At 42.8% G+C, this 22,833-nt stretch overlaps 1 protein-coding gene across 4 annotated transcripts in view; it reads left to right on the forward strand.

Annotated features, from left to right (window-relative positions):
• The first annotated feature begins 1,216 nt into the window (after positions 1 to 1,216).
• Positions 1,217 to 22,833, forward strand: part of ep300a (EP300 lysine acetyltransferase a) — a 31,499-nt gene continuing 9,882 nt past the window's right edge. For 2 of the 4 annotated variants that reach the window (XM_078280011.1, XM_078280013.1), the window contains exons 1-19: positions 1,217 to 1,705; positions 3,521 to 4,194; positions 5,855 to 6,022; positions 6,366 to 6,696; positions 7,514 to 7,633; positions 7,872 to 8,111; positions 8,474 to 8,579; positions 8,703 to 8,828; positions 10,566 to 10,683; positions 11,072 to 11,213; positions 12,447 to 12,521; positions 15,044 to 15,129; positions 15,392 to 15,544; positions 16,197 to 16,685; positions 18,426 to 18,834; positions 19,398 to 19,516; positions 19,807 to 19,870; positions 20,634 to 20,809; positions 22,417 to 22,505. In XM_078280011.1, coding sequence (XP_078136137.1) covers positions 1,612 to 1,705; positions 3,521 to 4,194; positions 5,855 to 6,022; positions 6,366 to 6,696; positions 7,514 to 7,633; positions 7,872 to 8,111; positions 8,474 to 8,579; positions 8,703 to 8,828; positions 10,566 to 10,683; positions 11,072 to 11,213; positions 12,447 to 12,521; positions 15,044 to 15,129; positions 15,392 to 15,544; positions 16,197 to 16,685; positions 18,426 to 18,834; positions 19,398 to 19,516; positions 19,807 to 19,870; positions 20,634 to 20,809; positions 22,417 to 22,505 — 3,779 coding nt within the window. In that variant the 5' untranslated portion in view covers positions 1,217 to 1,611. The remainder of the gene's footprint in view (positions 1,706 to 3,520; positions 4,195 to 5,854; positions 6,023 to 6,365; positions 6,697 to 7,513; positions 7,634 to 7,871; positions 8,112 to 8,473; positions 8,580 to 8,702; positions 8,829 to 10,565; positions 10,684 to 11,071; positions 11,214 to 12,446; positions 12,522 to 15,043; positions 15,130 to 15,391; positions 15,545 to 16,196; positions 16,686 to 18,425; positions 18,835 to 19,397; positions 19,517 to 19,806; positions 19,871 to 20,633; positions 20,810 to 22,416; positions 22,506 to 22,833) is intronic. The other 2 variants (XM_078280012.1, XM_078280014.1) reach the window with 1 other exon arrangement.

The raw sequence follows: 22,833 nt of genomic DNA on the forward strand, positions 1-22,833 counted from the left end.
AAGCTCATGTTTTCTCAAACAATGACTATAAGCAGTGTATATCTTTATACTCCTAATATGCCATTTAAAACTTTTATGAACACAGTATGCATCCCCAAAAGGTCTGAATCAAACAGGTTTAGAAAGATACATCACATTATGCATCTCTAGCTGAAAAATCCCACTCTTCCCCACTGCTGCTGACAGCAAACACATTTGTTTTCTTCTTTCACAAACTGCTTTTATCCCACTGGACAGTCATCATGAATTGGTGGCCAAACACAATTCAGATTCACAAAACTTTATTCTAAATTGTAGTACAGATGAAGTTGAAAAACATAAAACCATGCTGACCATGACTAAATGTGAAGCAGTTACATCTATGTTGTAGTGTATAATGCAACTCCTCTTGTGCTGCTGTAAACGCAGGCTTAGAAAAAAATGTTGGCTTTTCAAACTGGTAATTGCTTTCCAGTAGGTAACAGACTATGGATGATTTTGAACACTTTCCTCCAGTAAATTATTTAGTGTGATCCATAAGAGAAGTTAAGACTCAAGCAGCAAATGTACATTTACAGGTGGAATAAATACTCAGCAATAAGAGTAAAGGCTGATGGCTGTGTTGGTACTAGAACAAGACTCTTACTTTTTTGACTGAGGGCTTGAGTGAGACTGGCCATGGAGCCAAATTGCATAAGTCACCATTCTGCCTATGAGAAAGCAAACAAATAAAAATAAGGCAGATAGGACTGGGCATTACATTTAATGAATGTCAGTTATTGTAATCAAGTTTTACCAAGTCTTTCCACTCATGCATACTGTTTTCAGTGTTTGTGAATCCACCTTGGTCTGCTGCACTAAATGTTTATTTTGCTCTTTTAATTGTAGCTACTGGCTGCAAAACTGATTGGCAATTAGATTACTTGCATTTAGATAACTGATGAACATAATCCAACTTTAATCTTTGCAACTAAACCTCATCAAAAAGCAGCTGCAAGTTCAGGTTGCTGCATGGATACATTTCATAATTACTAACTTTTCTTTTTTTCTTTTACATGCATAGTCCATCGAATAAGCATTATACTTTATTCACCATTGCAGCTGCACATTTGTCAGCTTTATTTTTTTTTATTTATTTGCATCCACGCATCCTTATACCCGCTGCCACCAGCAGCACCACCATCACTTCGCAGGCAAAGAAGCCTTTTCTGCCCGACATTATCTCCATCCAGACTCCGCTGGAAAGGAGGTTGAAATGACGGATGCAACCATGGGAGAGAGACCCGGGGATAGTTTATTTACATCCGAAGAGGCTGTGTAAGTTTAGAGGGAAGCCGCTGCGTGTGTCTCCCTCTTTACTTTCACCGACCCCCCCCTCCTCCTCCGCTGGCAGAAATTTATAAAGAACAAAAAATCCGACGAGGGAGGGAGGGGGGTTGATATACGCCGAGGCTGAAATCGAGAGGCGAACCCAGGGAAAGAGGAGTAATTTGTACACGGGACTTTCCCCCTCTTAGTCCCCCCAAAGGAGGGGGAAAAGTCGCAATATTGGAAACGAAAAGGAATGAGCTTCTAAGGGCGTGAAAACGTCTGCAATTGTGGATACTTTATATATTTTTATTTCGAAAAAATATGGCCGAGAACGTTCTGGACTCTGGCCCGCCTTCAGCCAAAAGGCCTAAACTCTCCTCTCCGGCACTTTCCGCCTCCGCCAGCGATGGAAATGGTAAGTATTATTTTATGATATCATTTGTTACGGTGTTATTCGTTAAGTTTGTTATTTTTCGGCGGACTGGATTTACTTGAAAGAGGAAAAAGACGCGGGATTACTCTTCTGTTTTTGTCGTAGCTTGCTAATGTTAGCTTCCTAGTAGTGAGTGTGTGTCGGACGTGAAGAAGAGCTCCCCCAGCTAGCTCGCATGCTAACAGCCATTTTAGCCGGAGGTAGCTCTGTTAGCAAAACGCTAGGCTAGCTAGCTAACTGAATGCGGATCCCCAACTGACGGTCCCGTGTCTAATGGCTACCTTAGCCGGGCTGATAATAAGCTCTATGCCAAGTCAACTCATGATAAAGTTTTTGGTTTCTTACAGTTGTGCCAAATTGACAGTCAGATACAGTTACCCCCATTCTGTGATTTGAGTTTCCAAGGCTTCAAGCGTCTAAAGCAATCTGTTGTGTTGCCCCATCAAAACTCGTACCCTTTTCCCAACTAACGTTAGCTACAGTGAATAGTGTTGGCGAAAGCAGAGGTTGTCGATGGTGGCGAGGCAAGCCTTGTGGAAGAGACAAATTTAGGCCCACGGGTCCGACTGATTGTTTAGCTAAATTGCCATTGTTGGTGTGTGTTTTTGTGGATGGCGTGTGACAGCACCTGGAATAGTGGCCTGAGAGCAAAACTGTGGAGCATGGACAGCGCCATGTCCTGCCACTGGGTTATTAACCAGCGAGTCAAGTTAGCAAGCAAATACTGCTGCACGCATCTGCTCCATTTTATCACTTAATCATTCATTTTACCATGAACAGCTGCATCTTGGGCTGTCCACTCGGCTCAGGTTGTCCGTGGCAGTCAGCATCCGTGGACAGGGACTTTCCAGACGTTTGACACATTTACGTTACCTTGCATGATATTTTTCAATTGTCAGTGCAGTGCTGTCAAGAAAGGAATCTGTATAAGGAATGCAAGTTATTGCACTTACATTTATTGTCTTCGAAGATCATTTGTGACACTACCATCGGTGTGTGTATTGTTAAGTTGAGAACCAAAAGCATATCACAAATTGAGAAGACTGATATGAGAAATTGGTACAAGTCCTTGCATAATAGTTTACCCTGTGCTTTTGTTGTCATTGTAGTTTAATCATTTGACATGGTCACAATTCTAAGAAACGACTGTCAAATTCCAATTACAAGTGACAGTTAGGACTAAATTAGATCCTGTACTTTTTCTAAATTTGCAGGGAGGTTTTGGTCTTGATGTCCATCATAAAGAAAAAGAAAGATACGTGATGGACATCATGTATCTTATTTGACTGCCTAAGCTGTGTGCTGTTGAACTCACTCGATACAGACTTACACAGTGAGTGTGCGTCTCTACTGACTTGGTTCCATTTTGTGGCGTTACTTTTACGTCGTCCATTCGTCACCTTGTCTGTACAAACCTGTCTTTGCAACATGTTGAATCACTTTACTGGTCAGGGATTCTCTGTGCGAGCAAACCATGTGGGCGTGTGTGTTTGCAATGTATGTTTGTGCATGCAATTCTTCTGGAACTCACCTGAAACTTCGTGCTCACTTGTGTAATTATTCTGGCATGTTATTAATTTCTGAAGGGAGAAAATTGTCCATACACCTCCTAAACAGCTTTTATCAGTTTTTATTGTCAAACATGCAATTGCATTTTCTCAGTCATGCTGAAAAAATGAAGGATTACACCAGCTTAACATGGCTGTGGCCCTTTTTGTCTTCCTCTCACATTTCCCTGCTTGTCTCCCATCTCATTGACTCTCCTCGCCTAAACTTTGCATTTCTTCTCCATTTTAGATTTTGGCTCACTGTTTGACTTGGAGCATGATCTCCCAGACGAGCTCATCAGCTCTAATGAACCAGGCCTGGTCAATGGCGGGGACCTCAGCCAATTGCACACCACTCTGGGAGGAGGACCTGCAGGGCTGGGTCCTGGAGGAGGCAGTGGAGTTGCAGGAGGAATGGGACTTGGACTTGGCGGAGGCCAGGATGCGGTGGCCAAGCACAAACAGCTGTCTGAGCTTTTGCGCTCAGGGGCACCCACCTCGGGCCAACAGGGACACCAAGGAGCCATGGGCAGCCCAGGAGGCCCCACCACCATGGGGCAACACTTGGCCAACATGAAGGCTACCCCTGGCCAGGGGCCTCCGCAGATGATGGGCCAGGGGCAGCAGCAGCAGCAGCACCTCTCACCCCAGCAGCAGGCCAACATGATGCAGCAGCAACAGAATGCTGCAGCTGGAATGATGGGTGGCATGAACAGGGCCATGATGGGAGCACAGCCGAAAGGCAATAATGGACAGCAGCAGCCAGGCATGATTGGGAGCCAAGTGATGAATGGCTCCCCCAGGATGGGCTTTGGGAATCAGGGGATGGGTGGCAACGGCAACCTGTTGGCGGAGACCCTACAGCAGCAGGGAGCCGGGGGTCAGGCCGGGATGAGAGGCCAGCAACCTGGAGCAATGAACAAGGTAGCGACTCCTTCAATTATAGAAATGCTGTTCTTTTCCTATGAAAATGGTTTGACATCATTTATTTTTAAAAGTTTGATGGAATTTATATGTAATAAGAATGTTGTAAATGTCATATCGGGTGAAAATATAATCTTGTATTTTCAAGTTTGAAACAGAAACATGGACTAATTTAGCAAGCTTAGGTATATAACTAATAAAGGCGTCATTACTTACATTTCATCATTTAGTGAAACCGAGTATAGTTTATAACAGCAAGTTTTTTGCACATGATTGATTGTTGCAAAACCTATTCATAAAATTGTATTATTAGTTTTTCCTTTAACTTATGCTACTTTTCTGCAGGCTGTAGTAGGGTTGCACGATATTGACTGCGGACTGGTACAACATGAATAAATAAATAAGGGACATGTTTTACTAGTTGTACAGTATAAAATAAATAAAGAGAACAGGACACAACTTTTCTTTTGCTTCGCTGATTTGTTCCGTTTAGTTGTCTCTATCAATTTCTTCACTTACACTGTCACTCTGTTGAAATACGCACACACGTGGTACGCTCCATAGGGTTTGTCACGTAGTGGCCCCGTGCGCTGACGTGTACTAACATGTGCAAGTGGCACGGTAACTGACCAATGAAACATGATCATTATAGCGTTTCAAGCGGCCTCTAAATCAAACACTACTAAGCCACACAGCCAACGGACGGGACGCAGCGCTCCACAAAATTGTGATATTGCGATAACGATATTGAGTCGATGTATCATGCATCCCTAGGCTGTAGTTTGGTTCTCTATCCAGAAAGATGTTTATTTTGTACACAACCACAAAAAGTGGTGCTTTGGGTCCACGACTGTCTGTATTCTACCAACCATGAGCGACAAACAGCACATTTATGCTTAGAGTTGAAGTGGCAGAAAACTGTTCTGCTTGTGTGATTGACAGTCCCACAGGAGTGACAGTAAGATGTTGAATGAATGAATGTGGTGGAGACACTGATGTTTGATTTCGCCATAGAGCTCAAAAGCAGTGAGAGGGTTTCTAGGTTAGGTATAGGGAGCAGTAAAAGACAGGGGCACTGATGATAAATAGATCAGTGATTTAAAAAATTCAAATAACCCCTTCAGTGTGCAGGGAGAAAAGCGGATCTATGTCAGATTGCTACTAAACACTCTACTGGCTACTGTTACTTCTGTTGATGTTAAGTTGTTGTTTGCATAATTTTCAAATGATTTTTTTTAATGGTTTAATTACACATTACTTGATGCGATTTAGAAGTACATTTTCTCTTTTCAGTAGTGGGTAACTTCAATGTTCTTGAGCAGTAGAAAGCGCAAGATGTATAAACATGTTCTTTTGGGAGATGAATGCTTTGGCTTTGATGGAGTTCATGGTGTGAGGTCCTGCTCATTTAATGGCTCAGATTGGAGATCTTGGGGAGACACTGGAAGATTATGTTGCAAACTGGCAGAACACAAAATGCTGTTAACGTGTACAGTTCAAATGCGATCACCGATAACATCGGTGAAATGTGGGTGCATCAACATCGTTAATTGTTGTTACTTTGCCTGATGTATCCTACATCACTCTCGTATACTCTTCATATCTCTTCATCATTCTAACTAACTCCCTTTCTCTCCTCCTCCTCCTTTTTTACTTCTAGATGGGGATGATGGGGAACCCAGGGGGCCCTTTTGGAGGTCCATATGCAGGGCAGGGGAATCAAGGTCTGGGAGGTGCAGGGCTGGGCCCTCAGCTCCAGAACAAAGGTCCCATGGCCCAGTTCAATGTGGACAAGAAGAACCAGCCCATGCAGGGAATGGCCGCCATGGTAGGAAACAAATACAAACTCACTGAAAAAATGTAATATAATTATTTTTACCAAGTTGGCAGATTTAAGTATCAGCTCAAAAATGATTCCCTTATCTCTCATCTCTTCCCTCCTACCTTTCTTCCCACTGCACCACTGTACTGCTCTGTGTTCCCTGTTTCTTTTCACTTACCTCAATCTCGTCCTTATTCTAAATTAAACACCACCTCCTCTCTTCTTATTCTTTTCTTCCTATCGCCTCTCTACTCCCTGTTACCTTCTACCTAACCTCTCCCTATTTCCTCTTTATGTGCTGCTCTTGTCTCGTTCACGTCTTCTTATTCCCTCCTCCTTTACTTTCCAGGGCTCCCAGCAGTCACAAACGGGTGTGGGCGGTCCCTCTGGTGCCCCTGTGGGAGGAGCCCCAGGGATGGTGCCCAACACTCAGGCAGGTCTGGTGGGTCCCGGTACCCAGGTTTCTGCAGCATCTGCTGCTGCCGGAGCACCACCCACAGCTGATCCTGAGAAGCGCAAGCTGATCCAGCAGCAACTGGTACTCCTTCTCCACGCACACAAGTGCCAGCGGCGGGAGCAGGCCAACGGTGAAGTCCGGCAGTGCAACCTACCCCACTGCCGAACTATGAAGAACGTCCTCAACCACATGACTCACTGCCAGGCTGGCAAGTCCTGTCAGGGTGAGTTTAAGGGATGCTGCATGCTCCTGTACTCGATGTGTCCCTGTGTTTGAGAAGCAGGCTCGTTACTGAGACATGCGTGCTAACAGAGTTATTTTATCTTTTAAATTATAATAAACAAACCTAGTGAGATCACAAGCATCCTGTATTTATCCAGTTAACGTATATTGTTTGTGTTGACCGACTCTATTACGCGTACAACATTGCTGTAGAACTGCGGAAGTTGTCATCGGAAAATACTAGTCAAACATTAGGTAGCCGCATATAACTTATCCCTTCGTTGCGATTTAACACGGCCAACGTTGTTTATTTTGAATCCACTGATTATTGTGATTTACTTTCTATAGAGAAGGGCAGATGTCACCGTGCATGCTCAGCGATTGAGGTTCATTGTTGACATTGATATCTGTTCTGAGGTTGAAGAGCTGTGAGAAGTTAACTACACTGGCTGTCAATCTTACTATTGAAGGAATATGTCAACCAATGCAACGGTATAGCTCTTAGGCAAACAACGCAGGAGACATAAGATATTAAAGGTTCTGACTACACAGACAATACTTGTTAGTATACTGTTAGTTTGTTTTGGGTAGTACATTAAAGTATTAGTTAAAGTATTAAATAACACAAGCATTAGGTTAACTTCGTAACAGTTTTCTGTGTCAGCAGCTTTTTTTCGGTAACACGCAGGCCTCTCTAATGTTGTTTAATTTTTTTTTGCCATGGCCTCACTTTGTTTCATTCCTGTTCTCCTGCCTCTTTTTCCCTCCCTCATATACCTCTGTGTTTCCTTACTCTCCTTGTCCTTTTTCATCCTCAGTTGCTCACTGTGCATCATCAAGGCAGATCATCTCCCATTGGAAGAACTGCACGCGACATGACTGTCCTGTCTGCCTGCCACTGAAGAATGCTGGGGACAAGAGGAACCCGCAGTGTGAGTGTCTGTATCTGACCAAACAACATCATACGTTCCCTTTTCTTGACACTACACTGTACACTATATATGTATTTATTATGTATTAGTGAGCTAAACACAATTTATAGTGTACTAAACGATAATATGATTACGGCATGAGGTTTGCATAAATATTCAGTCACAGGGTTTTCTTATGTTATTTTATATCTACAGATCAGATGTATTATTGACACTCTCCTCTCCTCTTTTTATGTCCTCACAGCTCTACTCGGTGCGGCCGCTGCAGGTCTGGGCAGCTCTCTTGGGGCAGTACCCGGTGGCCAACCAAGTGCTCCCAACCTCAACCCGCCGAGCCAGATTGACCCCAGTTCCATAGAGAGAGCCTACGCAGCCCTGGGCCTCACCTACCAGGGAAACCAGATCCAGGTTCAGACAGCCCAGCCCAATATGTCCAACCAAGGCTTGCAAGGCCAGACTGGCATGAGGCCTCTGAACCCAATGGGTAAGTTAGGTTTCATGTCCACTTGCTTTACTGTACAGAAAGATATACCTTCCCCTGTTTCTGATTGCACTGAGGGCCAAGCATTTTTCCAGAGCCCGGACATTTTAAAAAGTAAGAGAATTGCATAGGGAGTTAAATGCTTTAAGTGGCCTTGAGTAGTCCTGTATCGCCAGAAGCAAAGGTATATTTAAAAGGGCTTCAGGTAAAACGCAATCTCATCAGCACATGGAGAATATGCGTTTGATGCCATGTAGCTTGACGACATTATGAGGTACATGTTAAAGAGGAAGTATAACTGTTATTATTAGTAGGGGAACACAAGGAATGCAAACTTTATAATGTCCTGCCCTTTCCATGTGTAGGTGCGAATGCTATGGGAGTGAATGGAGGTGTGGGAGCTTCCTCTCAGAGCCAACAAGCCAGCCTGCTGCAGGATACCATGATGCACCTCAATGTGAACAGCCAAGGGTAAGAAGGAACACAGACAACATGACATGGCATTCGGCAGCTAATTTTGTCAGACCGGGGCACACAAGTCTGTTTTTCTTCAAGAAGTTAATCAATCAAATGATGCCCTCTTATATCTCCCAGTCTGATGAATGATGCCGGTGGGGTCGGCTCCATGCCCACAGCAGGCCCTCCCTCTACCTCGGGCATGAGGAAAAGCTGGCATGAGGACATCACGCAGGACCTACGAAACCACTTGGTACACAAACTGTAAGTATTAAAGAGGAACGCCACACAAATGTAATTTTGTGCTGTACATTAAATCATATTTTTGTTGAAGTATTTAATGTAATTTTTTTTCTTTTTCCCCCCAACAGTATACATTGTGTGAGTGTAGATAGTAGTAGGCACTTGTATGTGTCTGCTTTTGATTTAAAAAAGTTTAGTTAAAGGTCCTATGACATGCTACTTTTTGGATGCTTTTATATAGGCCTTAGTGGTCCCCTAATACTGTATCTGAAGTCTCTTTTTATATAGGCCTTAGTGGTCCCCTAATACTGTATCTGAAGTCTCTTTTATATAGGCCTTAGTGGTCCCCTAATACTGTATCTGAAGTCTTTTTATATAGGCCTTAGTGGTCCCCTAATACTGTATCTGAAGTCTCTTTTTATATAGGCCTTAGTGGTCCCCTAATACTGTATCTGAAGTCTCTTTTTATATGGGCCTTAGTGGTCCCCTAATACTGTATCTGAAGTCTCTCTTATATGGGCCTTAGTGGTCCCCTAATACTGTATCTGAAGTCTCTTTTATATGGGCCTTAGTGGTCCCCTAATACTGTATCTGAAGTCTCTTTTATATAGGCCTTAGTGGTCCCCTAATACTGTATCTGAAGTCTCTTTCCCAAAATTCAGCCTTGGTGCAGAATTACAGCCACTACGAGCCAGTTCCACAATGAGCTTTCCTTAGGACGTGCCATTTCTGTGTCTGTAGCTTTAAATGCTATTGAGGAGGAGAGGGGGGGAGGGGGGCAAGGTGGAGGGTGGGGGTGTGGCCTTGACCAACTGCCATGCTTCACTCGTTTGCAAGCCATGACGTCTCTCTCTTTCTCATGGGCGGGCCAAATTCTCTGGGCGGGCACAGCAGAGAAAGGGGAGGTAACCTTTCCCCTTATGACCTCATAAGGACCAGATTCCAGATCGGCCCATCTGAGCTTTCATTTTCTCAAAGGCAGAGCAGGATACCCAGGGCTCGGTTTACACATATTGCCATTTCTAGCCACTGGGGGACCATAGGCAGGCTAGGGGAACACATATTAATGTTAAAAAACCTCATAAAGTGAAATGTTCATGCCATGGGTACCATTTTAAGCTGGCTGAGATTAGCCCCAGTTTGTGCCTCTGAAAACATAACTGCTCATAACGTTAGCAAGCCTTCATAAGCACTAGCGGACAATATTCAGAGCGTGACAATATATTTATTGCTGATGGACGGTAACGTTAACCACAATAAACACCAAGGCTTTGACTATGCACTGACACTTTTCAAAAGACGCATGCACACTCATCAGGTAGTGCCTCTTGTAGTGGAGCCACTAGCCAACAAAACAAAACAAGAAAAGACATATTGTGTTTAAAGGGGCTGTACTCGGAATATTGAAAAACAGCAGGCTGGGATTGCCTCCACACAGCTCTTACCGATCGCTCCCCTACCCTTTTTTTTACGGCCACATGTACTAACACGCGCGTGAACGAAGAACAGAGAAGCTCAGATTACAACACACACCGAGGGAGTGTGACTTCATTCTCTGCTCAGAACGTCATTACTCCGCTGTTTCTTTACATAGCAAATATTTGTTGTTTATATTAATGTAATGTTACAGATTGACAGTACAGTACAGACCCTTTTTTTTAAGCAATATTTTGACTTGAGGAGTTAACTATGACATTTTCACCTCCTTCCCCCCACCTCCTCGTTTTGCTCTCCTTCTATTTGTTCTCCCACCCACAGTGTTCAGGCCATCTTTCCAACTCCAGATCCTGCTGCTCTCAAGGACCGTCGAATGGAGAACCTGGTAGCCTATGCCAGAAAAGTTGAGGGAGACATGTATGAGTCGGCCAACAGTAGAGTAAGTTGCTCTCTCCTTTAGCTCGGTGCGTTACTCAGCAAAACAGGAAGACTGCTGGGAAGTTTGAACTTCATTTTGCAGCTGTATACAGCTACTTGTTCCATCGTAGATCAGCCTGGTTAAGTAGATCAGCCAAGTAAAATAAATGTCACATTGTTGGACTAGGTTTGGATTAAGTTTACTGCAGCAGATAAAGCCCTTCCTGTGTGTTATACTGTTGCTAACTGTCTTTTTTTCTTAGTTGTTAGAGGTCCTCATAAAACCTTTTACTGTAGTTTTATTTCAACAGTAGATATTCAAAGAGGTTTTTTTTTTTTTTTTTCTCTACTGTCTTCCATGTCTGAGAAGTTTACCCCCTTGCTACGTTTCTTTTTTTTTTTTTTGACAGGCTGAGTACTATCATCTGCTAGCAGAGAAGATCTATAAGATCCAGAAGGAGCTAGAAGAGAAGAGGCGGACCCGGCTCCAGAAGCAGGGTCTGGGCCTCGGGCCTGCAGGCATGGGGCAGCCCCCCACTGGACTGCCTCCAAGTGAGTGGACTTGCATCTGTAGACTTGGATGAGCTAATGTTACGCTGGGCTGCACGCAGTCATGTGAATAATAATTTAATCCAGCGGAATGTGACATTGGGACATTTTAGCATTGTTTTGTATCGCTCACCTCATGGTTTGAGATTTAAAACAAGCCATGATTTGTGACTGCATGATTATTTTTTTTTTTTTTTTTTATATCTTGATGTCCTCTTTTTGCTGCATTTAGCAGAATTTAAGGGCTCAGTTAAGTCCATTTTCAAGATATAGGTTATGTCTCTTTGACTGGATTAGGGCTGCACAATAGATATATATTTTTTATCGTCATCACAATATCAACTGGCACAATACACATATCGCAAAAGGCTGCGACATATCACGATAGACACTCCGAGATTTGTTGTTAGTTGAAAAAAATATCAGTAGAAAATTACACTTTAAAAAGTCATTCTTTTTTTTTAGTGGTGCCTTTTATATTCAATGTTCAGTTTGTTCAATAAAAGAATGTTGGAAATGATTTCCTTTCATTTGTTTTAAATTATAAAGTAATTTGTTGTATTTTAACACTGAAAGCAGCAGAACTGAGTACACTTTAATATCTCTTGATTTATAGCAAGTAATATCGTTATAGTGATATTCAACAACGTTATCGCAAATCGCATATTTTCCTCATATCGTGCAGCCCTAGACTGGATTTTAAAGGTAAAGAATGGACCTGCCCATAGCTTGTTTATTGGACAGTTATCATCATTGTCATCCTACTTAAAAATGAAATGTGTGTGTGTATGTATATATGTATGTATGTGTGTGTGTATATATATATATATATATATATATAGATATATATATATATATATATATATATATATATATATATATATATATAAAACAGAGAAGGGGTGTTAACATCAATCCCATTTTGTTTCTTTTTTCATGCCATGCTTTAAACCTTGTCCAGCGTTTTCTCCCAGTTAATCTAGTTATGCTTGTCTCAGTCTGTTTCTTGAGTTGGTTCATATTTTATACACATTAGTAATTAACTGTCCCACAGATCTTCTGTGAGAGCCTCAAAACTGCAGGAAAAAAAGCTCCCAGAAAATGTAAAAACTGTACCATTCCAGAGTTTGTACAAACCTTTCCACACATGCTTGGTTAGGGCATTTCCACCTCTACCTCTCTCCTGTGCACAGATGACAGCTTGATTTTCTTAATCTCCTGTCTCTGTTTTTACAGACGGCCCACTCCCTGACCCATCAATGGTGCGACCGGCTGGACCAAATCAGATGGTCAACAGGATGCAAGGCCCAGGTAATGAACCACTGGGAACCAGGATGCTTTACTTAAATTAATCACTTTATGGGCGGACCAATTTGACACACTTTATTTGTTGTATCAGCGCAAATGTCGATTTAAGTCAAAGAGACTAAAACCTGTTTTCACAGGCATGGTTTACTAGTGATATTTTGTGCCCTGGTGTTGCCACGGCATTGTGTTTGGAACACTTCACACTTTTGCACAACAACATAGAAACCGCGCTACTGCACATGCATGAGAACTATTCAATAAATAGTATCAGCTAAAGATGCCCCGATCACGTTTTTTTGAGCGCCAATACCGATTGCCGAACACCATTGAGGGCCGATATCGATCATTTTTGTTTTGTTTTGTATAGCAGCTGGTATAGCTATAATTACAGGATAGGTCCGTTTGACTGTGTTGTTTTGTATTGGGATCTCCACCAGGTTGCAGCGTAACAAAAGCTATTTATAGCCGTTTATATAGAGAGTTTGGCCAATTGAGAATTGAATGTTCTGAGCTATTCCGTTATGCAATTAGTTCCGAGGTGGTCACGTGTTTCGTGGACTTCTTGTTGTATACCAACATTCATCTGATTCCCATTGACATATTGCAGGGAATAGTGGAAAAATGTAATAAATTATATAAAAAAAATGACAAATCACTGAAAAAAATGCCCAAACTGTGTTTGGCTGCAGTGAAAGACAGGGAAGCGGAAAAAAGTTCCCCTGTGAACCAAAAAGGCGAAAAGTATGGGAGCTGAAGGTCCTTATTGTGTGAGGTAAATGTCAATTTCTCTCTTCGACTTATGATAACAAATTACATAGGACAAATATAGTAATGCCATCGTTAATGTAAACCATGCTGTCAAAAAAGTTCTAACACTGCTTTAAGCTGCAGACACACTGACCAGACGGCCGACCCTCGGCAGAAAAGGCAGTTGGACAGATCAGTCTCCCCGAGTGCCTCGGAACACACCAAAGCGACGAGACGTAATACGTCAGCAGGCGGCGCTAATCTGTATTGTCGCCCAAAAATGAAAACCGGCAGCTGATTGGACGAACACATCACGTGGGTCTGGTTTCTCTGGAAATTCAAAGACGGACTGTCATGGCGGTTTGTTCAGAATACGATCTCATATTGTACTAAAATAGTTCACCGAAACGTGTTTCTGAAAACATTTTAAGCGAGAAATAGGCCGTGCAGTTGCTGAATCTGTCTTCATTTCAGATCGACAAAGCTCAGTTTAAAAGATTTTCGTCAGATTTTGAGAGACTGTAGTCACGCTCATTCCGCTCCCCGTTTCCGGGTTAGCACTCTACCAATCAGATAGGTCATTTGAGTCCGACTGCCGGCAGTGCCCGCCCCACCGATTATACATGTCAAATCGACCAAAATGAAGGACGACGGCCCCTCGGACGGACGACAGCACAGAAAACACCGAACAGACTCGAGTCACTGACCTCGCCAGACTGTCCGACGGCCGATTATCGTCTCGGTGTGTAGTAGGCTTTAGAAATGAATGAAGTTGCAAGTTAGCTGTGCTTTATGCTAGTGTTAGCTTTTTCACTAGCACTCCATGTACCTAAATGCTTGTGATCTTGCTATAGTCATATGGCTTTTGGTCTCGACCGAGTCCAGGTGTCTTTATTATGTTTATAATAATATTGGAGGGAAAGTGAAACACAGCTTGGACGGGGATGTTGTTCGGCTTTTCACAAGTTTAGACAGCTAGCTAACGCCTGTGGTACATTGTAGAGTCACCTGACGATGGTATACAATATGGCGCCCATGATTTGAGTTGGCCAAACTCTCTATATAAACAATCAAAAAAAATCACAAAAAGTAAATCGTATTTTCTTATTCTATCAACAATATGCTTTCAGTAAGTCTAAAAGGACAGCTGAAATATACAATGTAATTCTACCATCTAACCATCACAGTCATAAGGTCGGGTGCTAGCTAAATTGGTCCGCTTAACCTGGCGTTTGGGTTTTGCTTTCTCTGCCTTTTTTTTTTCACTGTCAGCTGAGCAAACTCGCCATCAGGGTGCATAATTAACTTTTTTGTCCAACAGCCAAATGCCTAGTGAATGTTCAAATGATTACCATTGTTTTTTTGGCTGGTGAGTGAAGCAAATCTACCAGCCAACTGCATATTTTACCAGCATTTGGCTGGTGAATGGTGCAAATTTTTGTTGAAAAGCAGCGGTGATAAGGAATTGGGCTCTGGTTTGTTTTTCCTTGTCCCGGTGATAGGCACATGTGGGTTATGCAGTTGAATGTGGTTGTGTTTCCATTCAGTATAATTTCCATTGGGCTTGTTGTGCCAACAACAGTACATACAAAGCTTTGGTTCCATATTACATGCATCAACCCATATACAATATTTAAAAAAAAAAAGCTAAATCTGCACATACAAATCCTAATTTCCGATCTCACGATGGCGTATCTTTACTGAATATCGGCTGCTGATCACTAGTTTCCACATGACGTGTTATGTGTTGTGTCATAACAGTCTCTGTGTTTTGTCAGGTATGAATCAGTTCAATCAGATGGGAATGCAGTCCATGGGCCAGAGGTCCACGCCTCCTCTCCCCATAGGAGCATCTGGCAACCAGGTCAGTACTGAACACACACCATGTATCACATGTTTTTGTTTTAATGTGCTTATAAACACAATTAAGAGTTCACTTGAGTGTACTGTCTTTTTATATAGTGGCTACCAGCGTGAATGGTTTGAAAGTTGTTCAGCACAGTAAAGCAAAGTATGCATGTCAAAATCCAATTTAGATGTGAAAATAAACTAATGCTACTTTAACCATTCGAATGGCTTGTCAGAAAATGTGCATAACCCCCGCCTGTGCTCTTTGATACCTCTAGATGGGAATGGTGGGACCCAGGATGGGGCAGCCTAATGTCAATCAGCTGCAGAACCAGTATCTGTCCCAGGGACAGTTCCCTGGCTCAGGACCAGGAGTTGGAACAGCTCAGCCTGGGATGGCCCAATCAGGAGCACAGGCAGGCATGGCACAGGTATGGTGGCTTAAGTTATTTTTCCTGTTAGTCAGATATTTATTAATAGGTGATGTGTGGCAAGTTGCACTTAAGTCTTTACTAAGGACAGAGGTTGGGCATTCTGTATGATAAGGATTCCAAGGATACAGCTATAGTTACAATCAGTAGATTCTATCTTTAGGTAATATCTTTAGGAAGTACACTCTATGAAGTACTTACATGCCATCTAAAGTTGGAGGATTGTAGATACTAGTTTGAAATGCAAGTGTTTGACCAATCAGGAACACCCAGTATAACAAACGGTGCCCCCAGTAGTTCCTGTGCCATCAGAGAGTACTACCAGGGACCTGGAGTAGGGAACTTTTGAGGCAGGATCTTTGGATCATGAAATATATTTATGTAGTGATCTTAAAAACATCATGGCTTAATAGAAAAGCACCTGCAGTAAAAAAAAAAAAAAAAAAAAAAAAGGCCTAAAATGAAACCACTGAGGACTTTAAAGGTTATGCAAATTGTTAATTTGTTAATTGATAATTTATAGATTATCCTAAAAATCATGTCAGACATGCTTAATATTCTTCGTGAACTATACCTTTTATTGATCCTCTTCCTGTGCACCCTTCCTGTCTGTGCCCCCTCTCTCTTCACCCTCCTCCTCTTCTATCTTAAGACGCAGATGGGCACTCCTCCTTCTCTTCCAGTTGCTAGTCCTCTAGCACAGCCAGGTTCAGCCAGTGGTCCCAGTGGCATGTCCACAGTGGGGCCCATGGGTCCTCAGAGTGTGGGTGGCGGAGGTCCCAATTCAGCTGTTGGAGCCCCTGCTCCCTCAATGACTCCATCTAACACAAACCAGCAACCCAACTCCATCCCCCATTTGGCAGCCATGCGTGGCTCGCCCTCCCCTGCTCACAGCCGATCTCCCACTCCTCATCAAACACCCCCTAGACTCGCTGGGTCCCAGACCCCACAGCCACACACCCCTAACGCACCACAGCTGGGTCCACCTTCAGCCCCCCAGCAGAACCAGCTTGGCCAGGGCCCCGGCTCCAACAAGCCCCTCCAACAGCAGCACATGGGCTCAGCTGGTTCGACCACTCCATCTCACCCTGGATTGGCCTCCAGTTCAACGCCGCATGGTGCTCAGATGCCGCGCACTCCGGTCAGTGTGATTTAGCCTTTTACATACCTACAAACTTAAACATTAAGAACAGTTCACCTTATAGACCAATTTGGAGTGTATGTCACAGTTGCGCACGCATTGTGGTGGCAGAAAAACAGCCGAAACAATGATGAATATACTTATCACAATACATCCAGGGTTTTTCAGAGACAACTTTCTTATAATACATCCATGGGTATAGCTGGCTAGTTTCTTAGCTAGCTTGATTATTCCACCATGTTTTAAATCTACATTGGTTACAGAAAATTAGCCTACTGGTGAACAGGGGCAGTGCTGGCTTAGCTAACTAGCCAGCAACGTTAGCTTAACCCATCTTCGGAGCAGCTAGCTCCGCTCTGCTCCCAGTAGGGCTGCAGCTATCGATTATTTTAGTAATCGAATATTCTACCGATTAATCGGATAAGAAATACTTTTGTTTTATTGGAGAGCAATAATAAACAATAGTTTGGTTAAATTTTCGGAAAAAGCAAAATTTTTGTTGCTTACATTGCTTACAATATCATCTCTCAAAAAACGAAGCATATGAAGTGTATTCAAGTACCATATTACATTGTAAAATGTTTAAAGAAAACATTTTCTGAAATGACATCAACCTCGCACTAAGGCCTACATTAAACATACATAAACATGACCTTAAGTTGTGCAACTTAACTTTCAGAACTACAAGTTTCAACCTGAGACTGATCTGTATATAGGCCTATATGTAAATATTAATTATACTCAATCTATTTTAATTTATATATAATATTTTAAATTAAAATAGATTGAGCTCTTTTACACTTATGCTAGTAGATCATTGATCAGCTGTTCCTCCGTGAAGAGTGAGAGAGAGAGTGGTGCGCAACAATCAGCTGCTTCTCCGATAGGATAGTCAACAAGTCGGCTCTTGAGATCAAATTGTGGTCACTGCTACGTATTTTCTTTTTTGGTAGTTGGTGTGTTTGGTGTAGTTTCATCGTCCATACAACTCCGTGATTTACTTTTGTCGGGTCCGCTTCGTGGAATGGATGAGAAATGTTTTCTGTTGAGATGCTGAAGCGTTGGCGTCGTGCTATTATTGTGGTAAGCTAGTTCGGTTTTTCAGTAGACACACTGTACAGAGTTTTCGTTTTAATTACGTTTGAACTGATTCCAAACTTTGGAAACTTTCTGTCATTTTCTCCAGCCTGTCTCTTCTCTTAGCCATTAAATTAGCTAAATAAATCAACCGACAAATCTCTCAGCCCTACTACTTCAGTCTAAATTTTAGTCTGATAAACTGCAACTTCTTTGAACAAACGTAGCTAGCTGTCCAGGCGTTAAGTGGCCGTGTTTTCATCTAAAGTGGGTTGGGAAATTGATAGATCCCACCACAACTGTCACTTTTCTGCCACCAGTTAAGCCCCGCCCACGAAAATGTCATGATTGTTTACAAACACCAAAATGGTCTATTCCACAGATGTACCAGTAACTTGTACCAGTGTCTTTTACGATTTATTTTAATCTGCTGCTTCCCCATACACTGTATCACTTTTGTCTTTTTCATCAGACCAAACAAATTACCGTTGCCTCAGTTCTGATTAAACTACATTGTTGGCGTTTGTCCCATGCTTTACCTATTGAGTTACTCAAAATCGTCATCTTGCTGAGAGTATCGTTCAATTGCTTGTTCACTTGCATGCAGCACTATGTCCTGTTCACTATTTCCATGCACCTGAGTTTGTTTCTGTCTCGTTCTAGTTGTCTCAAAAGGGTTCATTCCCAGGGGACAGTCAGGCCCTGACTCCAGCCTCTGTCAGCAGCCTGGACACTTCCTCCCAGCAGCCCCAGTCGAACGCTTCAGCCGCCAACCTTGACCCCAAGATGGAGATCAAACAGCAGGATGAGGAGGACGAGAGCGACACTGGCAGCTGCTCCAAAGGAGGGAAGCTCAGCAACCTCAAAACGGAGGAAAAGCCTGTGAAGATAGAGTTGAAAAAGGAGGAGTGTTACGGAGAAGGAGGCAAAGGGGTTCCCATGGATACATCGGCGGCAACACCCACGGCGAGCGTTAAGACAGAAGACAGGAAACCAGAGATAAAGAAGGAGGTGAAAGACGAAGAGGAGACGTCGGAGGCAGCTACTCCACAGGCCCCAGTGAAAAAGAAGAGTAAGGAGGACATTTTTGATCTTGTATGTAGGGCTGGGCAATATATCGTTATCGTGATATGAGACTAGAAATCGTCTTTAGATTTTGGATATCGTAATATGGCATAAACACAAGACAACACTGTCTTTTACGGCTTTTAAAGGCTGCATTACAATAAAGTGATGTACTTTTCTGAACTTACCAGACTGTTCTAGCTGTTCTATTATTTGCCTTTTCCCCACTTAGACATTATGTCCACATTACTGATGATTATTTATCTAAAATCTAAGTGTGAAGCTATTTTGTTAAAGCACCAATTGTCAACCCTAGAATAATGCCGCAATATCGATATCGAGGTATTTGGTCAAGAATATCGTGATATCTGATTTTCTCCCTATCGCCTAGCCCTACTTACATGCACTTTTAACACCTCCTTGTATATAATTATCATCGATCCAAATTGGGTGTTTTTCATTTTATTTTGTCATGGAATCCAAAAGGGGTAACTGAAGCAGTGTAGAAATGGAAATTTTTCTGATCACTCTTTCATCCCTTTCTCCTCTCTGGTTTTAATTTCATCCCAGTCTTCAAGCCAGAAGAGCTTCGTCAGGCCCTGATGCCCACACTCGAATCTCTCTACAGACAAGATCCCGAGTCTCTGCCCTTCAGAATGCCTGTAGACCCACAACTGCTGTGCATACCTGTATGTATCCCTGCTGAGGTGGCGATGTGTTTGTTCCTGTGCTATGTTAAACTACACTGTCCCTGTTGGTGTTCACCACGTCACTGTGTTCTTCTCACAGTCACCGTTTTTACCGTCATTGGTGTAGTTCCCTCACTTTGTGAGACTCTCGACTGCTGTTGCTTGTGGTATATTTACCAGGATGTAGTTTCCATCCGTCTTGCTTTACTCATGTATATGATTTACTCACAAAACTGGGACTGACGTTTTGAACTGCTCAATTAAAACACATGCCCATTGTGTTCCTGCAGGACTACTTTGATATTGTGAAGAACCCCATGGACTTGTCTACTATCAAGAGAAAGCTGGATACAGGTTAGTACTCGCTGCTTAATATGACGAGGTTTAGTCGTTCATGGGAAACCCAACAGGACCACAATAAAAGATGAATCAAATTGGAGATAGATTTGATGACGTTTTAAGTGAGTTTGTGTTCAAGTAAGGAATATAAAGACGCATGTTTATTAATTTTTTTCCCATTGCACTGCACCATTTTTCATGCTGTTACAAAGAATATTAGGTTATGTTTAGACGGAAACGATCTCAAGAGAAAAATGCAAAAGTGGCGTTGCTTTCTCACTTTGTATTCCGTGTTTAGACGAGCGTTTTGGGGGGGGAAATCTGCGTGCATATGGGGACGCAAAAGTGAAATTGGAAATTCGATGTAGTATGCACACCAGGCGGCTAGGTGGTAGCGTGAAGCACTGCCACACACACACACACACACACACCCCACTCACATGTGGCTCACACACACGTGCGACTCGCACACACATGCGGCACACACACACACACACACAGTGCATTTTTACCCTTTAGACGGGAAAGCGACAGTGGAGCGTTTTTAAGATTTCCACTCTGGAGGGTGGTTTCACTTTTTTGTGTTTTTAAGTCCCAAAAACGCTGTTGCCGTCTAAACAAAAGGCACATCTGATAGAATATTTTGTTGTTTTTACCCGCGAACGTATTCGTGTAAGCACGGCCTTATTCTGTCTATTTTTATTTGACATAAGCAGATCTTTAGTTTGTAATGTTTTTTTTTTATTCCATCATGGCGTGCTTTGTGTTTTGGTTGTAGGTCAGTACCAGGATCCCTGGCAGTATGTGGATGACATCTGGCTGATGTTTAACAACGCCTGGCTGTACAACCGCAAAACATCCAGAGTCTACAAGTACTGCTCGAAGCTGGCCGAGGTGTTTGAGCAGGAGATCGATCCTGTCATGCAGAGCCTTGGCTACTGTTGTGGGAGGAAGGTGAGACAGAGTGTTAGATTATTTGGCTAGATGGATTCAATTGAAAATGTACGTTGGTGAGGTGGCGATGTTATTGTTAGAATTAAGGAGAAAGTCTTAAAGTAAAGATGGTCACGGGTAAGAAAGAATGTTGGATGAAGTTGAAAGATGCCTGATATCAAAATGTTTTTGACATTGGCTGATCTGCCTTCATATGCCATTACTCTTGTCAGTACTTTATCTGTATTCTGTAGGAACAGAGCCTCCTATGAGATGTATATGAAGTTATGTACTTTGAGAATGTGTCCAGATAAGGTGGTGTGTATGAATGTTGTGAGTATGTTTCAGATGCAAAAATGAACTCGTGCCATTTACAACTGAAAACGGAAGCGGTGACGTGGGTTCATAGCTAAATTTGGCTTTGTGCATACTAGGGGTGGAACGGTACACTGAAGTCACGGTTCAGACATCACGGTTCGGTTTGGTACAATAGAGGGAAAAGCAAAACAAAAATGCAGAAGGCAATTTTTTTTATTGTGCATGTCTCAGGCTGTACCACCTAGTGTCATACAGTCTCTCCCCTGAGCTAGTTGCAACAGCCTGAGTGTATAAAGTAAGATGTAAACAGTAAGTACCCCACATCATCTCCAGACTCCATCTGGAACTTGTAAACAAAATCAGCTAGCTAGTATGGGAGACAAGCGCTGCTCTTATATGTGAATGCACAGAGCAGGGGTGTTAAAAGAGCAGCTTCGGTTACACAGAGCAGTTGGCGAATTGTGGCGTTAGCTTCACACGCAAACAGCGGAGCTAGCAGCAAAGAGCGAAGCTAGCGGCGGAGCTAACAGCTAACGGCGGAGCTAACAGCTAAGCAAATGGGCCTGGAAGCCATTTGTGGTCGAGGCAAGAAGGGATACAGCTACAGTACATCCGTGTTTGGTTGTATATGGAAGGGACTAGTTTGCTTCGTGTGGATTCACTGGACTGACTCGACATGTAGGCGGAGCTTGGGAGCTTCAGAGCTAAGGCGGGGCTACAGATTAGGTGTCCCTAAGAAAAGCGTATGTAACAGTAGTTCCACATTACATTAATTCATTTGCACGCAAGTTTTATTTATTTTTATACCGTGTATTCTCCGTGTAAATTCATGTATCGAACCCAGACGCCTGTACCGTTTTGGTTCAATACGAATACATGTACTGTTCCACCCCTAGTGCACACCAACGCTATATCACATTTCAGGTCTCATTAGACTCCGCTATTTCCGATTTTGCGGACAAATAACAACAGTGATTTGCCCTTATTATGAGAGGCTAAGGCTAAAGGTTTACTACTGACAATGTGACAAAGCAAAGTAGCCCTTGACGTTACACTAGCTGTAATAACGCTTTACAAAACTAAGCCAAAAAGAAATTGGCTCAACTCCACACCATTGGGGGAGTTTTGACAGCTCGAATGTGGATATAGGTTCCGCTCAAAGTTGGACTTTCATTGTCCTCCTTTTTCCTATTGTGTGCGTTTTACCCTTGATTACCTGAGGTGGGTGTGACTAAAGTAACAGTTGTTAATGGTCCTGAGATTAATACATGTATGTTCTTTATCCCATTTTCTTTGTTTCTGTCCATCAGCTGGAGTTCTCTCCTCAGACACTGTGCTGCTACGGGAAGCAGCTGTGCACTATTCCCAGAGATGCTGCTTACTTCAGCTACCAGAACAGGTATGCAGGGAGTCAAACGCTGATGTAATAAAGGGTGGATGGATGACTTAGATGTATGGATGGGTCAGGAAAAGAGGGAGGGGATTATAATAGAGTTGGTGGGGGGGGGAAGAGCAATAAAAAGGGGGCACTTTGCACTCAGGTAGATACGTGTTTTTATCCAAGTGTTCATGTGATTAATTTTGTTTCCCCAAACGCTTCCCTTCACTTCCATTTTTACATGTGGTGCCTAATGCAGTGGTTCCCAAACTTTTTCACACAAGGACCCCTAAACTGACACAAATCAGACCACGCCCTCCCCCCCCGGATAAGATTTTGCCCCAGAGTC

The sequence above is a fragment of the Sander vitreus genome, chromosome 21 (genome assembly GCF_031162955.1).
Source record: "Sander vitreus isolate 19-12246 chromosome 21, sanVit1, whole genome shotgun sequence".
Classification (NCBI taxonomy): Eukaryota; Metazoa; Chordata; class Actinopteri; order Perciformes; family Percidae; genus Sander; species Sander vitreus.